The 17,819-nt window shown below is 44.7% G+C and overlaps 2 protein-coding genes across 2 annotated transcripts; both read right to left on the minus strand.

Annotated features, from left to right (window-relative positions):
- Positions 1-11,115: 11,115 nt before the first annotated feature.
- Positions 11,116-16,189, minus strand: LOC115514813 (histone H2B type 1-M). Its single transcript, XM_030317002.1, has 2 exons — positions 15,770-16,189; positions 11,116-13,005 (listed from the first exon to the last, which is right to left on the minus strand). The coding sequence occupies exon 1, from the start codon at positions 16,157-16,159 to the stop codon at positions 15,779-15,781; it is 381 nt and encodes a 126-aa protein (XP_030172862.1). The 5' UTR covers positions 16,160-16,189; the 3' UTR covers positions 11,116-13,005; positions 15,770-15,778.
- Positions 16,190-16,257: 68 nt separating this feature from the next.
- Positions 16,258-17,819, minus strand: LOC115514783 (histone H1.4-like). The gene has a single exon (XM_030316966.1). It carries the CDS (start codon positions 17,779-17,781, stop codon positions 17,137-17,139), a length of 645 nt encoding a protein of 214 aa, XP_030172826.1. The 5' UTR covers positions 17,782-17,819; the 3' UTR covers positions 16,258-17,136.

Below are 17,819 nucleotides of genomic sequence, written 5' to 3' on the forward strand. Positions count from 1 at the left end.
CGCAGTAAGGTGAGTTGCTCTTGGAAATGGTTATATGGATAGTAGGTACACCAGCTCGAGAAAACTGTGCAGGGGCGCCTGCGGGATTTTGGTCGGTTAAGCATCTGACTCTTGATTTCAGCTCAGGTCATGATCTCACGGCTTGTGGGTTCGAGCCCCGCATCTGGCTCTGTGGTGACAGGGCACACAGCCTACTTGAGATTCTCTCTCCCTCTCTCTCTCTCTGCCTTCTACCACTTTGAGTTCTCTCTCTCAAAAATAAGTAAATAAACATAAAAAAAAAGAAAAAAGAAAAAAGAAAACTCCTGTGCACGGAATTACACTCTAAAACAACCCGCAGTCCCCAACCCCACAGCAAATACTTCCTAGGAATTAGTTTGGCTCCATGAGACCCAAGGCTTAGATCTGTTAATACTTTCCTTTTGTTTTGGTCTGTGTCTTAAGAGCTTGGCCTCTGAGCAATGAGAATATTCTCTTTGGTCTCGACCAATTGGAGGGTACATTTATCAGGTGTACGCCGATGGCTAGTTGAATAGACTGGGGATCCCAGTTTCCCTGTCTGTCTGTCTGGCTGTGCCACCTCCCGGGTGTGTTTGTCATGGGAGGTTCTGGCCCGTAGGAATCTTTGTCATCTCAACTTTCCCCACTTCTTAGAGCTGGAAAGTTCCATTTCAGAAGCGCCTACCCACTTATCACCGATTCGTGGGTCTGTGACTGGAGGTGTATCATGTTTTCATGGGAGACCAGAGACATCTTTTTCACTATACCGTCCTTACTGCTTGTGCGATGAACACCTTTGCTTTCTTAGACTAATTAGGAACTAAACTTTTGGATCAGGAGTCTGCATCCTCTGTGCCCTCTTTGGACACCTGTTGTGTCTTGGAGTAAGCCATTAAAAGGCTTTTTGTTTTAAGACATTATTAATAGATCCTACTCGTCAATGGCCATTCAACAGATCATTTAGATTGGCTGTACTTGAAAAATATATTTAAAGAGCTCTCAATTGTCTTATAACAGCTCACCTTGGTGACTCCTTTGATGAGGTGATAGAAAGGAAATTAGACACAAGACAAAAGGAAATGTCCACAGCTAATGCAAATTCTCCTTCTTAAAATTTGGCCGCATCTGCCTGTTTTTTAATTCCCCTTTCCCTGCAGGATTTACAGAGATCACTGGCCTAATCTCTTGGTTCCGAGTATAGATGTTGCTCACGTAATTACTGAAAGCCTGGAAATGAGTTTAACAAAAGCAGCGGAGACTGGCCGTAGGGGTGCCCATGCTCTTACTTTCCAAGGCTCTGTAATGGGGCTCTGTCAATCCTCAGCATTGCTACACCATGTCCTTGGCAGTGGTAGCCTAGATCCACTCTTCCCTACTCGCCCCTGCAGGGGGGGGAAAAAAAAGTGTCCCCTGGGCAACAGCAGAGCTTTTAAACTATAAAGCCCCTTTACGTCTGCTTTCAAAAGATCCTACCAAATTTAGAGAATAATTAGAAAGATTATTTGACTATGTTCACAACTTTGCCTTCTGAGGAAATAGATGATCACCGTGTTTCCTAGGCCTTCCTGCAAATGATTTGCAAAAGGCCAATACTCAGGGGCTAATAGAAACCAAATTTAAATTGTGTGCCCAGAAAAACAAGGTTATTAAACGGCTGCATATAGACTTTACAAAGGTGTAGATCTTTTGGTTCCCATTTTAGTTAAAATTCTCCCTGATATAAAGAAGCAAATTCAGTTAAGAAGATGGGCCATCCCTTGATATTCGGGTTATAATCCAGTCTTTGGGGGATTAGGGTCACGTGTCCTGATTTTACAAATCTCTACCAAACCACAACCACAACCACAACTCTAGAAACAAGTTAAAGCCCACCTGTCTTTATCAATTTTCAGCTTGCATATTCCTTTGAAAATGTTTGCGGCTATTATTAAAAAAAAAACCAGGGGGCGCCTGGGTGGCGCAGTTGGTTAAGCGTCCGACTTCAGCCAGGTCACGATCTCGCGGTCCGTGAGTTCGAGCCCCGCGTCGGGCTCTGGGCTGATGGCTCAGAGCCTGGAGCCTGTTTCCGATTCTGTGTCTCCCTCTCTCTCTGCCCCTCCCCCGTTCATGCTCTGTCTCTCTCTGTCCCAAAAATAAATAAAATTTGAAAAAAAAAAAAGAAAAAAAAATCAGGATATTGAAAGAAAATTGTTCTGTATTTTTAAAAGAGGGTAAATTCTAAATAGCAGTTACCCTGACACTCTAGAGAAAAATTTCTTTGCGCTCTTTCTCTGTCCCTTGAAATTATAAATCTCATCATGTCTTTGAAATGTAAACACATCCCACACTCTCCTGAAACTGAATGGAAAAAAAAAAAAAAGGAAAAAGGGAGGATGGGGAAGAGGCCTTTTTAAAATGCAAATTTATGACTTTTTTTGCCCAGACTATAGCAACTACCTTAACAGGCAGGTGGGCTCCAAATATACACCTTGAAGAAAACTCTCTCTCTGCCTTTTGATGTAAAATTTCTACCCCCATCTTCTCTGGGACCCAGGAGCCAATCTTTCTGACAGGCAAACTTTAGGGAAAAGTTTTTCAAAAAAATAAACAGATAGCTGGATAGATAGATAATTGGGCCTATAATGTCCTCTCCACAAATATTAGGATATGTGTGCATATGTCCATGTATGTTTTAATGTGAGAGATTTTCTCTACTTCTGGATGGTATTGTTACAATGAATATGTACTATATTTATATACGCTTTATAACTAAATGTACAATATTTAGTTGGTTGGAAGCTGGCACACGCTTGTAAAGATTGGGCACTCTAACACTCAGAAAGGTAGAAAATAATCCAAATGATTTTCAAATTCACAGAATCTGGGAAAATATTTGGTATTGAAGCTAATTGCAGTTTGTTGGCTTCATTAAAATAGACGCGCTTTTTGAGTTATCACCATGAAATATAAAATTTTTATCCTGTTTGTGTTTACTGAATCCAGTAAGTTCATGGTATTTCTGATGAGGGGGTGTGGGGCGGGCTGAGGGCAAAGTACAGGCTAACAGCACCCCTCCGTCCACCCCCACAGCATGCCCCCCCACACCTCCCCGCCAGGTGGGGCATGTGTGATATTCCTCGGACACTCCTGGCCACCCAAGAACAGGGGAAAGGAAAGAAAGCAGATGGTTGACTCGTGGAGATCACAGTCCTGCAGGACAGGAGTCTCCTTCAGTTTATGGAGAGCTTACTTAGTAAACTGCAAGAAAAAGGCAATCTTATCCTCAGCCTAATCCCCAGAAACCTATAGACTCCACTTCCTGGAGCCCTAATATCACCCTCATCAAGATGGAAGGGGGTTTAAGTGCTTGCCATGGTGATGGGAAACTAAGGCAAATGAAAAATTAAATTTCCTTAACTGTCTACCCCCCAGTGACAAGTCCTTGAAACCAGCAGAGTGACCTCCCTCTAGGAGCTCAGCTGCCTTGATGGTGACACTTTGCTGGGGGGCAAAAGGGAGTCTTGGCTTAACATTATCTTGACCCCCCAGGATCCTATAAGTCTCCTTAAATGCATAAAAATTCCTTTGCAAACCTCCTTTATCTTTAACCCCCAAGTATATGTTGGCAATTATACTCCAAGCTTATGCCCCCTGATATACATCTGAAGGGTCTCACGGCTGAGGTTTTATTTAATGGTAAATAAATGGTGTTTTCCTTACAACACCAGCCCCTCAAGGTCCTGGAAACCTTGCTTCCAAAATACCCTAGAGACTTACTCTATCCCTGACCCCCTCCCAACCTGAGGGTATGTAATGAGTTACCTGTCACGACCCCCTGCAGCTCCTTCTGCCCACGGGTCCTGTCCCCGTGCTTTAATAAAATCACTTTTTTGCACCAAAGACATCTTCAAGAATTCTTTCTTGGCCGTTGGCTCTGGACCACCGCATCATCACCCCAAACCGCCATCATTTCTGTTGCAAAATTTGTTAGGAAGAAAAAAAACGTAGAATACCTACTTCATGAAGTTTTTGCGGGGTAGTCTATGCATAATTGTTAAAACACATAATTTATGTAGATGTAAATAAAGTAAAAAGCTTTATAGGTAAACTAAATAACTTCCAAAATCTTTGGAAAGCTAACCTTTTAAAGTTTTGTAAGTTAAATGATGGGTAAAAGTTAAGTTTGTTGATGATCTAGCTCTGTTCCGAATAAAACAAAATAATGAGATATTAAGTACTGAGCATGTTTATCTACTTTTGCCTTATCACAGAGAAACTAAAGATAAATTTAGGTTTGCTAGTAAACATTTTATGCTTTACTGAAAGATTATATTAGGAAAAAATCCATGTTTCTAAAAATAATATCACATTTTCATAAATTGGCCAATATGAAGAGTTGTGGTGTAACGGTTCACAATTGCTTCCTACTTAGTTTTCAAGAGGAATTAAGGTTTCTAAGCATTAATCATTTTCAAAAGGTTTTTTTGATGTTTATTTTTGAGAGAGAGAGACAGAGTGCGAGCAGAGAAAGAGGGAGACACCGGAACTGAAGCAGGCTCCAGGCTCTGAGCTGTCAGCACAGAGCATGATATGGGGCTTCAACCCATGAGCTGAGCCAAAGTCGGATGCTTAACTGACTGAGCCACCCAGGCGCCCCTAAGCATTAATCATCGTAATAAATCATTTTAATAAATGTAATAAAGACTGCTAGAAATGACAGCTCTGTATGCAAGGAAAGTAAGATATGTGCTTTTGGTAAGAAGTATGAGTAATAAAAAGACATATTTGTTGAGACAAAAGAAAGCCTTAAAACAAGACTGGTTGCTTAAAGACAGAACATTCAAGTCAAGATCGGAATGTTAAATAGAGAAAGTTGTAGGTTTATGGAGAAAGATTCTTCGGAAGGAAACTTTATATGTGGTCAGTACTGGCTAAGATTAGGACAAATTGAAATTAGTAAACAAGTTTCAGTATCAGATGCACACTGGTGGGTGCAAAGTTTTTGTTTTCTCTTTGCTACAAGTACAAAATTTTCTTCAACTATTGCTCTGCTCTTCATAAGAAATTGTGAACAAATGTTTTCTTGACCTTTTAAGTTATCTGCCTAAAAAAACAATGATTCTGTTTGCCAGAATAACTTCCCATATTTATCAGGTCTTTGATTACTTAAGAAAACCTAGTGTTAATATTAAAAAAAGCTAAATTTTACTCACAACTATGTAACCATCTGAATTTGTCTCTGGTATCTTTTACTGCTGTTACAATTAAACGGATAGTTACATATTTGTTACAAATGGATCGTTTCATAACGATTGTGATCCTTATGATTCAATCCATGATTGAATATTCACATCTTTTGTTATTATTATTTTTTGGACATATTTCCCAGAATCATATTCTAAAATGATGTCTTTTGACCATAATCTGCGTGAAATTTTCTAGCGGGCCCCTGTAACATTTCAAAAAACATTTTTGATGAGAAATTAAACTAATTAGGCTTATTTAGTATGTGAAATTACATGGGAGGCATTGTGAAAGAAGCGATAAACCTTGTTAGTGGGTATTCATATAGATACATCATCTAAAATGATATGAAACTCCTAGAAATCTGAGGTCTTGAAGTGTTCTATGTTGCAAAAAAATAACAAAGTTTCCTTGTCAATTGCTTTGTAATGAAACTCAAATCAGATCCTTAACCACGACCATTTTAAGTCTTTTCTAAGATACAGCTATACTTTTACTCAGATGTCACTATAAAGTTTCCCTCAAATGTACTTCATGTGTAGTGACCCTCATGGAAAAAACTCTGTGGGTTTCTGGTAACCTTAAGACCATAAAACGGAACTATGTAAAAATTTCCGGGACTAGTGGAGAAACTGGATTCAAGCAAACAAGAATAACATGGGACCGGACGAATTGAGGAAGATAATTATGCTGTGTATGACTTTGTCTTTCAAATATTGCTGACTTTTAACAAATGTTTTGCTTTGTTTTCCAGATTAAGAAAACCTGTTCTCTTAGCCCACTGACTTCAGCAATTTGACAAAATATGCCTCTGTGAACAAATTGAAAGCTTTATCTCTTGTCCCTATCTGAACCATCCAGAAAGTCTCAGTGAGAATTCTTATGTTTTGATGGCAATATGTTTATTTATATAAGTTCAATAAGTACCTCTTCTCCTTATGACAAGACGTAATTGGGAACAATGGTCATACTACCGAGTCTTTGACTAGATTGTCGTATTTGAGAGAGATGTGCAGAGACTCAGTTATGACCCATCAACTTTGAGGAACTAAGGCTGACTTTATGGAGCCAATAAAGCCAGGAAATATCACCCTGATACCTTGCTTACAGAATTCCAAGCTACCTTACTAGGTGAGTAGAGAAGGTTACTTTCTGGCAGGCACAGGAACCTCAGGATATCTGGGGGACCTCAAGAAGGGAGGAATTCACCCAGATGTACAGGTATCGCAGGCAAAGTCTGAGGGCAAGCATTTGGCTTGGCTTCTGGTCTTGAGAGGCTATTACCGATTTGATCTCGAGATTCCTTACGAAAAGTTCCAGCAAAGCAGGTTTTCAAGAGTCTATACCGTCAACCACACTTCTTGCTGCGCTTATGGAAATAATCGGGCCAAGATATCTTAAAACTAGACTTATTTTGCAAACAAAATACTGTTAATATGGCTATCTTTGGTAAAAAATGAGGGTGAGTATACAGAGAAAATACGTTTCAATCACACATCTTTGTAGATATTAGATTTTAACACTGTATGTTATAAACTGAACTGGATCGTGATTTCTTCTGGCGTCCTCCAGCGCCTGGCCACAAGTCTCTAAGCTAACATTTTGATTTTTCTTTCGTCTTTCTGACTTTGAATTCTTTGAGAGCTGAGACTTCCCCTTTTCCCCTGAAGCCCTGCAAACTAAGTGTAAATGACTTGATGTGAAGAAATTGCCCTAATAGCTCATGCGTAGATAGTCTGTGTGCGGTTGCTCTATGGGCCCCTCAAAGGATCACCAGAGACCCTGAACTACAATCTAGGAAGATCTATCGGATTGCCAGTCCCTGCCCTCGCTCTGTCTGAAGATGGCTTCAACTCTGCCATATAGAAGTCTTCTCAGCTGGTTATCCCGTGACTCAAAAACAGGGTTTACATTAGATGAAATCACCAACCATTGCTTTTCTTTTGTTTCCATAGAAATGCCTCCTGCTTAATACCTGAGTATTTGAACCATGGGCCTACCTTGGAGAATACACCTTGATCGCTGCCTCTTGAAATGAGTTTGGCTATGGTCACGACTCAGAGACCAGATCAAGGAGATTAAACTACCAACCAGCTCAACCTTGAATAAGTGAAACTCCCAAGGAAGTTTCAGCTGGGGAAAGTGAAGGGGTTCAGGACGTGTACCTCCCACCCCACCCTCCCAGCTTATGCCATTTTGACACATTTTGAGTTCAAGACACTTGAGACCCAGCAGCTCAAGAAAACTTTTGTCCCTCCCTTAACCAAACAGAAGAACCTAAGTTGGAGGGGTCTTTCCTTGAATAAGGGTGATTCACAAAGGTAAATTTTATCCGAGCGATCCATTTGTAAAGCAGGGCAAATGTGTAAATACTAAACACGTGCTCTTCTGATCCCTCTGTGAATTGCCTTCCCTCCCCCTGAAGTCCCACACCCCTACCCCTTTCTCCTTAGTTCAGGACGACATACATACTTTATTTTGCCGGTCTTTGAAATTCCCATGTGTGTGTGAATTCTGTGTGTGTACTCCATTAATTCTGACTTTCAACTGTTAACCCATCCCATATCAATTTGATTCTTAGTCCAGCTACAAGGACTTTGAAGTACAGAGGAATTCTTCCTCCCCAACATTAGAGTTCTGGAATATGTACAATATTTTATCTTTTTATGATGTTAATGATTTTTTTCCTAAACCAAGAAGCTGTGTGTAATTCAAAATGTGCATTAGAAAGTGCTCCTGAGTCTGAAAATAAATCATGTATGGATTTAAAAAAATCATAATAAAAGAAAATAAGAATGAAGGGAAATATGCCTGGAAACTGCTTATCAAGAGAAAACAAGCGTAGCAATATTAATATTAAACAAATTTTAAAGCTCAAAGTATTAGTGGGGATAGAGAGGTACACACTACAAGCGATTTTAGTTGCAGTGTGGAAAACAAAATATTCTGGAAAGCCGTCCTGAAGCAAAAAAGCTAAGGAGTAGAGAAACTGCCAAAACACTCTAGCATGTCATGGCCTAGATCACAAGAAGCCAAGGAAAACTCCCCAGATCTCCCAGAACAATAAACAGCTAGTAGCCGAAGCCCTACTGATAAATACGGCAGACTGGGTTCCCTTGGGGGCAAGTAGCGTTAAGATCCTGCACTGTGTCAATGTCAGCCTCTTGGGGATAAAAAGGACTCTAGACCCTTAAACTGAACTGGAGACACCTAGTAAGCGAGAGTCAGAGCGTTTGAGAAAGCTTAGGCTTGAGGGGGGGAAAATCTAGCAAAGATTTCTAAGAGGAAACCTGTTTTGTCTCAGAGGTGGAGCTGTGGAGAAGGGTAGAGGAAATTTACAAGCAGGATTTCACCAAAAGCCTAGAGTGTATTTCAGTGAAAGGTTCCAGATTAAAGAACGGCGGGTTCGTTGCGCCCTCTAGTGCCTTGTGGAGGCAAACAAACCACTTCAGGAAGGAAACCTCTTTAACCCCAATTTGTAGGTACACAGATTATTTATTATCTATCACCAACTAACTATTCACCCACTATTTATTGAGCACATATTACGTTCCAGGAACTCTCCCAGAAATTTGGGGTGTCTAAATAGAAACTCATAATAAATGTGACCTAATTGAGAAGGAAAACACACCATGAGGAGTCAGGCTTCCCAACAAAAGAGATCCACTCCTCTCCCTCAGAGAATTTCCGATATGGAAATTCAGAGACTATGAAATATTTGCTGAAAGTCTGAAGAAATAAAAATGGAATTATACAGGCAAGAAGCAAGGGATATTCAAAACCAGGCCCATTTTTAAAAGTAATGAAATAGAACTTCGGGAGATGAGAAAGAGCTATAATTCGTAAAGATAAAATAAAAATCCACTGATAAAATGTAACCTTCAGGGCCTTGATGTACCCGACGAAACAGCCACTATGTATGGCAGCAACGGCCAGATTCAAGGTTACTTCATGTCTACAAGTGTAGGGCAAGCTTTCGATATACTACTCTTTGAAATTCATATAAAAGGCAAGGAAAATGCTTAGGCTTATAGAAGATTTGAACAACACGATAAACATAACTTCATCTGTGATTCCTGCGTTTAACGTCTTATTTCAAGGTACTCATTTCAAAATTTCAACCCTGGCTTCAGAATAGTAACAATAGGTACCGAACAAATAGGTACCAGTTTCATATATACTGCACTTAAAAAAAATTTTTTTTTTAATGTTTATTTTTGAGGAGGGGGAGGGGCAGAGAGCGAGGGAGACAGAATCCTAAGCAGGTTCCAGGCTGCACGCTGTCAACGCAGAGCTGGGCACTGAGCCAAAGTCCGCCATTTAACCAACTGAGCCCCCAGGAGCCCCTATATTGCACTCTTTTATCATCATCGACCTATAGAGCAGTTAAAGAGTTTTTTTTTTTTTAAGATAGTAAAAATAAAAGCCTCTCACATGCTTGGAAACAAAGTAGTTCTAAATACATGGGTTAGTGTGCATATCGTAAGAGAAACTATGTAACATTCAAATACTCGAAGGAAGTGTCCTACAAATATGAGGACGGGAAATCGGGGTTGTGCAAGCCGGGCGTCCTGCGCGGCCACTGCGAGGGTGTCCTCGGCCACTGGGCAGCAGGGCCGGGCCAGCTCGGAAACCGTCGGAGAGGAGGCCGACCAGGGAAGCTGGTGCCCCGCGGCTCGGTCCGCGCACCGCTCGGTTCCGCGCTCTCATCTACCGACGGCCCGCTGGATTGTTGCGAACGTCCAGCGGCCGCGCGGCGAGGCCGGGTCGCCACGGTTTGCGCCCCAGCAGGGGCGACACGGGAAGCAGCCTGGCGCCGGTGGCCGGAAGGGCCAAGAAGACGCGCGACCCCCACGAGGAGCCGGAAGCACGTAACGTGGCGCAGGCGCAACGTGAGGCTCGTTGGGCCCACCGGCTGCTGCGGAAACGGCCCAATAGCAGGACGGCCCACGGAAGGAGCCGGCGTGAGGGGGCGTGGCAAGAAGGGCCAATGAGAAACCAGCGTGTGGGGGCGTGACAGGACAGGCCAATGAGGAAGCCGGCGCGGGGGCCGTGGCCGTGACACTGGCCGGGGGGGGGGGGGGGGAGGCGGGGCCTGCCGGGCCAGGGGTTCGCGAAGGTTGGAGGAGGGCGGCTGCCAGTTTTTAGGACTTTTCAGTTTCAGTTCAGACCTGAATGTGATCGGGTTTGTGTTGCTGTTTGGTATTCGTATTTCAAGAAAATCCTCTCTCCTAGTTGAAAGCACGGTTCTCCAGGTGTGATTCCCTGGACCAGCAGCGTCAGCATCACCTGGGTAATATAGAGACGCAAATAATGGGATCCTGCTACAGACCTGGTGAATCAGAATCTGTGAGGTGGGGCCCCGCAATCTACGTTTTAAAAAATACGTCAGGTGATTTTGGTGCACGCGGGCGTTTGAGACTGCTTCGAAGTATTGTGTTTCCCTTAATTCAGATGCTGGAGGTGCCCTCACAAATGTGAGCTGATGGGCGCCTGGGTGGCTCAGTCGGTTGACCATGGGACTGAGGCTCAGGTCATGATCTCGTGGTTTGTGGGTTCGAGCCCCCTCAGGCTCTGTGCTGATAGCACAGAGCCTGGAGCCAGCCTGGGATTTTGTCTCCTGCTCTCTGCCCCTGCCCTGCTAGTGCTCCCTCTCGCTCTCTCGCTCTCTCTCTCTCTCTCTCTCAAAAATAACTAAACATTAAAAAAAATTTTTTTTAATGTCAGCTGAGCTAAATCAAGCTACTTACCTCCAAGATCGTTACTAGAGCCAAAACAGTGCTTAGGCCTTACCCACTCAGACTTTGAAGCAGAAGATAAAGTGAAAAAATAAATGTGTGTCTAGAAAGGAGAGATCTCGGGGAATGATGTGGGTCAACAAGGAATGCGGAATTCCATTTCTCCACGAATTTTATTGATCTTAACATCTCATTTACAGACTTTTTACCCTCCTCATTTAGACTTCTCCAGCAAACATAGTCCATTATAAATAATGATTCCCTGTAGGCCTGTAACAGCAGTAAATTCTGTTTTCGTAATTAAAACAACAAGTGAAATGAAAATACTAAAGCCCTTTATTTAGGCTCTTACACTGAGATGATGTTTTTGGAATCCATGTACACTAAACCAGGATGGGTTAGATTGGAGCAGGGCAGGCGCACTAATCAATCATTCTAGGCAAAACAGATGTTCATACTTGATAAATTCTATGAGCTCATCCACATTTTCAGTTAGTGTTTACATTCATTTCTTCTTTCCATTCATATTTCTCCTATAATTGAAGAAATAAAAAAGGGTTTATTTGTTAGGTGCCATTTTGCCGTCAGCACTGATATTTGATATCAGTGTATATCTGATATTTGTATAAGGAATCTGTATAAGGAAGAGAGTTCTTTTCACATGTGTTTGTATAATGCGCCATGAGGTATCTCTACTCCAATGTTACCTTTAGTCATTTTCACATGAGCAGATAATGACTCAAACCATCCTTAATCAAGAGATATTGCTAAGCAACATGATCTTCGTTACAAATCCCCAAATATACTTCTTGTGGCGGGATTCAAGTCATTCAAAGATCATATTTTGTCTCTTAGTTTTTGACCTGCGAAAAATTGGCTACTCTGATTGTCCTTTTAATTCAGCAACTAAGGAAAATATAGTTCTTGCTGACAATTGTTAAGTGTTAATAAATGTCCATAGTACTTTAAGACTTTTACAAGATTTACCTGACTGAATCCTTAGTAATACACTACTTATTAGAACATTTTATTATTGTTATATAGTTGTGAAAGTAAGACCCAAAAAGACTGAGTCGCTAACTCTACTAAACATTTGCAACATTTCAGTTCATCCTCTATCCCTGTTGTTATATGTGTATTTTAAGCGGTTATGATTGCTGTAAATCCTAATTGAGAGCCTACTGTGTGTCTGGAACAGCCTTGGGCATTGGGGAGTCAGCAGCAAAAAGGACTAACTCTGCCCAATGGAGCTTAGAGCCTGGAGAATGGGAAGAGGAAACCAAGAATATGCAAATTCATGTCAGTGATGCTAAGGGTAATGAAGAAGAATGAACAGAGCAAGTTTAGAGCCGGTTTGAAGGGCGCCATGTGCATTTGCTGGTCAGAGTGTCTCTCAGGTGTTGTAACATTGTAATCATCCACTCACCCCCAAACCCAAGAAATGTGGGGCGAATGTCAGCACGTAAAATGTGCTATTCCCAGCTGAAGTGTCAAACACATAACAAGGTCTAGCTCTTCATCTCCCTCTTTTCCCTCTGCTTTCTCCTACTATCTTCCTCTGTGCCTTCCCCTTGGTCTTCAGGCTCTGGCGCTCCCTTTCGCAGTAGCCATTTGCTTCTTCCATTCTTTTTCTCAGTCCCTCTCACCTTCCTTCTTCTCCCTATTCCTAAAAAATAGCCACCATTTGGCTGTGATACTTTTATTGTTTTGTATTTATGAAATGCAGCTTAACATTCACGGTTAAACTTTTAGACAAAATTCGAAAATGTTAGTCCTTCACTTTTCTACAATTCCTGTTCCCTTTCCACGGTAGCAATTTCATGGTTGGTGAAAGGAAAGGTCAGTCAAGTGCCGCTGTCCATGTAAAGCAAAGGGAGCGTTTTCTTCTATGTAGCGCTGTGTGCCCACGCCACCAAAATGAAGGTTAAGAACTCTGAACTTTCCCCAGCGTGATCGCCACCTCTCCTAAGTCTTCTTTGCTGCCGCCAGGGTGTGGAGGGCAGTGGGAGTATAAGTCAAGGAGGAGACTGCTGAAGTTGTTCATCTGAATAAAGTACAAAACCATTGCCTTCAATTAGAAATCTCCTTATAACTTTTGGGTCCACAGTTAATCTAAATAAACCCAAACCATTGACAGAACCATCAAAAAAGAAAATAGTTGGAGAATTCAAGTTATGGTCAATCATAGCCATCTAATCAAAACGGTAAACCTATGGTTTTACTTATGACGATGTGTATGGTGAAGAACCAATTTTATCCAAAGAGAGATGTGGCCTTTGCCCTTTGCTGGGAGGGGATCTCTAGGCTCATGGGATGTCCTGCATGATAAGATGATCTTGGTTTACCTAGAAGCCCTGGGCTGCACAGGACAGGGTAATAATGTCACTTATGTTGGGGGCTTTGGGTCATGTGGCATGTGGGCTACCTCCAGAGGGCCTGCTGACTAAAGTTCAGCCACGTGGACAGTCAACCATGTTCATATGACAAATCCCCTAGGTTGGCAATGTCTGTGTTGTGCCAATATTGTTGTGCGGCAGGGAGACATAGACCCTCCCCTGGCCTCCACTGGGAAAGGACCTACCAGAAGCTCTGAGTTGGGAAGCCTGTGCTCCATGTGCCTTTCACCTTGGTTTATGTGTAATCTGTATCCTTTTGATGTAATTAATCCCCCCCAACCTCGGGTGCAATAAAGTTTAGTGGATTCTGTGAGTCATCTAGTGAATGATCAAATCCAAGGATGGTTTTGGAGACCCTTCAACTTTGCAGTTGGTGCCAGACGTGAGGGGGGTCTATTGGGAGTGTACTTGAACTTTGCACTATGTCTGTTAGTATTTCTAGATTCTGTTTAGTACTCTAATATTGAGATGAATATTTTACCTTAATATAATGAGCTTTGTAGTTCACGTATAAGTCTATTCCCCTGCCAGCAGAGTTCCAAAGAGTGATAAACACTTTTTTAGATTGTAATGAATTAAAAAAAAAAAAAAAAAAAGGAAGCAATTAGCTGTAAGTTTTCTTGACCTTCTACAAATCTGAGGGCTCCAGATGGTCTGGGACAATGTCGTCTCTTTTTGTATTTCTAGTGCCCGTGCCAGTGTCTGACCCAAAGACGTTCAATAACTATCTCTTGAATGAACTAATTTATTAGAAATACTGTGAACTATCGCCATGTAACGATTTAGCGGGGAATTTTGACATATGTCAAGGATCTTACTAGCATATTAGTCCTTTGGCATATTTCAAATTCTTTTTTCTTTCTTTTTAAAGAAATTAAAGTGAGCCACTTGAAATCTGTATCTGTTAATTTCCTTTTACTCCATTTATTTCCCTGCTCTTATTCTGGGTCACAGTGTCTTGTTGAATAATGTGCTAATGTCCTGTACGAAGCCTCTCGTTCCTTTTCTTCCAGGTGTCCTATGGGGGATTTGTTGAGGCCCACAATGAAGCTCATTCCCCCAGAGAGGATTAGCGTTTGCATTATCCAGGTGCTCAGGGGCACAAAGCCAGCTTGGGCTTAATCCCTAAATTAATTCTCAACCTGGGTGTTTGAATCCCTGTGATATTGACGCCAGAAACCAATGGATTGTCCAGATTGCCGGTGGCAGAATCTACCTTGCTCAGCACCAAGGCTCGGGGCACCCTCTTCCTTGCCATCGTCCGTGGCGAGTGTGGGTCTGTGTGCATGTGTGTGTGTCTGTGTGTGTGCTCGTTTCTAGCTCACCTTCTACCCTGAGGATGTGACCCGGCAGGTGCGTCAGCGTCACCAGGAAAGATTTCTCATCAGGTTTCTTGGCGAATAATAAAGAAAGTCTACATTTTCCTCACTCCCCAGCAGCTGAAACCCTTCAGGCCGGCGAAGCTTGTGCAACAGAAACCACTGCCTGCCCGAAAGGCTTTCCTTCCCTTCCAACCTCCACTCCGGCCTCACCTCAAGGGTACGCCAGGGAAGCGGCCAGGGTGCTGAGAAGGGGGCCTCGGTCCCCGGGGGGGGGGGGGGCATCGCCTCATCACAGTCACACACCTGATGGGACTGAGTAGTGGGCCTCTGTCTCGTGGCCCAGAGGACTTTACAGCTGAACGCTTCCCAAAGACTGTAAGCGAAATAGGACTTCCTAGGACCGAGGCGACGGTAACTGACAGGACTGGAAGGCCTCTCGGAGCCCGGACACGTTCCCTTCCGGTCCCGCTGCGACTTTTGGATACAGTATAGACTCTGCCACCCTCCTCCCCCAGAGAGGCCCCCTCCCTGGCCGGCTGCTCAGAGCAAACAGATATGGGAGCGGCTGCAAAGCAGGCCGACCAGAAAAGCCCACGTACATTTACCGGACGCTCCCACGGCCTTCGGCTGTTTTCAGTATCACCTCCATACGTTAAAAAGGGAAAGAAAAAAAAAGGTGAGGAGAACAAAGTTTTCAGAGCAGGCTCCTTTGTGCTCCGGGTAAGCTCCTTCCTTATCAAGTGCCTCATCATCAATCTGCAGCCCAGCCCAGGGAGTCGAGAGCTGTGTCCTCAAATGGGATTTTCACTTCAGATTATCTACTTTTGTGAAATTGAAGGGATAGTAGTTGTTTAGAACCATTTTCGTTCGACGTGAGCACGTAATTTACGGTAGGTATGGTTACTGACCCGGTAACTTGCAAACACTTCCTGCGCACCTGTAACTGAAAATTGGTGGAAGTCATAGCTAGATATAAACTTATCATCAGACACCCGAAAACGGCTTTCCAAAAGAGGAGATTACAGCTCATTTCTCGAAAGCATGCGTGGCTCTGAAAAGAGCCTTTGGGGCTGGGTAAGGGGGCGCTTACTTGGCGAGTCTACTTGGAGCTGGTGTACTTGGTGACGGCCTTGGTGCCCTCGGACACGGCGTGCTTGGCCAGCTCCCCGGGCAGCAGCAGGCGCACGGCCGTCTGGATCTCCCGGGACGTGATGGTCGAGCGCTTGTTGTAATGCGCCAGGCGCGACGCCTCGCCCGCGATGCGCTCGAAGATGTCGTTGACGAACGAGTTCATGATGCCCATGGCCTTGGACGAGATGCCGGTGTCGGGGTGCACCTGCTTCAGCACCTTGTACACGTACACCGAGTAGCTCTCCTTGCGGCTGCGCTTGCGCTTTTTCCCGTCCTTCTTCTGCGCCTTGGTCACCGCCTTCTTGGAGCCCTTCTTCGGCGCCGGGGCGGACTTGGTGGGCTCAGGCATCGCGGCGATAAAACCTAAGACACTGTGGCTAAGACCTAAGGGAATAATCAGCGGCAGCAAGGTCACGTTTATTTATAGATGCGGTATTCTAATGAGGTTAGTAAGATCATTTGCGATTGGATTAATTTTCGCGTGTTGTCAGAAATGCGAATGTAAAAGATACTTGCAGGTCTAGCTTTTCATTGGCTGTTTCGTTACTTTTCTTTTACCCAATCAGAAGGTCTAGACTAGGCTACCGGAAGCTAGTATAAGTGGGCCTTCAAGGACGTTAGCTGTTGGTTTTTTTTTTAAATCTAAAGTGAAACCTTCCCGGAGAAATCCTAATTGTGGGTGGGTATGTGGGCACGGCTTCTCGCTGGCTAGTACAGCTTGCGTTGGGGTGGGTTTCGCATAATGGACACCTAGTGGCGTGTTGACGTCCTAGATGCTGGAGCTGGAAGGAACCTTGGTTTCTGCAGTATGCTTGGCTAGGGAACCCTTGGACTTTGCCTTCGTGTCTTGGTTTTCTACCAGGAGACGGTGCAGAAAAGCCGCGGTGGCTAAAGTACTTTCCTAACGTAAGCATGGCACTGGCTCGTCAAGTGCAAATTTCAAAGCGGGCAAATCGTACACAACACAACCAGGGTTCCCCCAACAGGGATGGGTTAGCGTGCAGTTGAGCTATCCCCTCCCCCCCGCAATTACTCCTGCCTTCGCGTGGAGTGTGGGCCATTTCGAACCATCGGAGGTTGGGGCGGGGGAATTAGTGCCAAAAATAGTCCCCGGACTTTCCAACCCCTACTAATAATTCTCACCGCCCGCAGTGCACTTAGGCGTCGCTCTTGGGACCTGCGTCCCTTGCGTAGGGGCCGCCCCCCAGCTTCAGTGCTCTCTGCCCGCCACGCCCCCTGCGTCCGCACGGTGCCACAGCTCCTTTCCCGAGGCCGGTGGGTGGCTCTGAAAAGAGCCTTTACGACGTTCTCGACGAACCCATACGCTTACTTCTTCTTGGAGGCCTTCTTGGGCTTGGCAGCTTTGGGCTTGGCCGCCTTGGGCTTCGGGGCCTTGGCCTTGGCGGGGCTCTTAGCCGCCTTGGGTTTGGCCGCTTTCACCTTCTTCGGGCTCTTGGCCACTTTTTTGCCCGCAGCCGCCGCCGCCGCGGGCTTCTTCGCCTTCTTCGGGGTCTTCTTGGCGCTCTTCTTGGGGGTGCCGGCCCCGGTGGCCTTCTTGGCTTTCTTGGCCGCCCCGGCAGCCTTCTTGGGCTTGGCCGCGCCCGCCTTCTTGGCTTTGGGCTTGGCCTCCCCGGACGCCGCCTTCTTGTTGAGCTTGAACGAGCCCGAGGCGCCGGTGCCCTTGGTCTGCACCAGGGTGCCCTTGCTCACCAGGCTCTTGAGGCCCAGCTTGATGCGGCTGTTGTTCTTCTCCACGTCGTAGCCGGCGGCCGCCAGCGCCTTCTTGAGCGCGGCCAGGGACACGCCGCTGCGCTCCTTGGAGGCGGCCACGGCCTTGGTGATGAGCTCGGACACCGGCGGCCCGGACGCCTTGCGCTTGGCGGCGCCTGCGGACTTGCGGGCCTTCTTCTTCACGGGCGTCTTCTCGGCGGGGGCCGGCGCGGCGGGGGCGGCGGGCGCTGCCTCGGACATTCTGCGCTCGGCTGGCGGAAGGTACAGAAAACAATAAT

This window comes from Lynx canadensis, chromosome B2 (assembly GCF_007474595.2).
Source record: "Lynx canadensis isolate LIC74 chromosome B2, mLynCan4.pri.v2, whole genome shotgun sequence".
Taxonomy (NCBI): Eukaryota; Metazoa; Chordata; class Mammalia; order Carnivora; family Felidae; genus Lynx; species Lynx canadensis.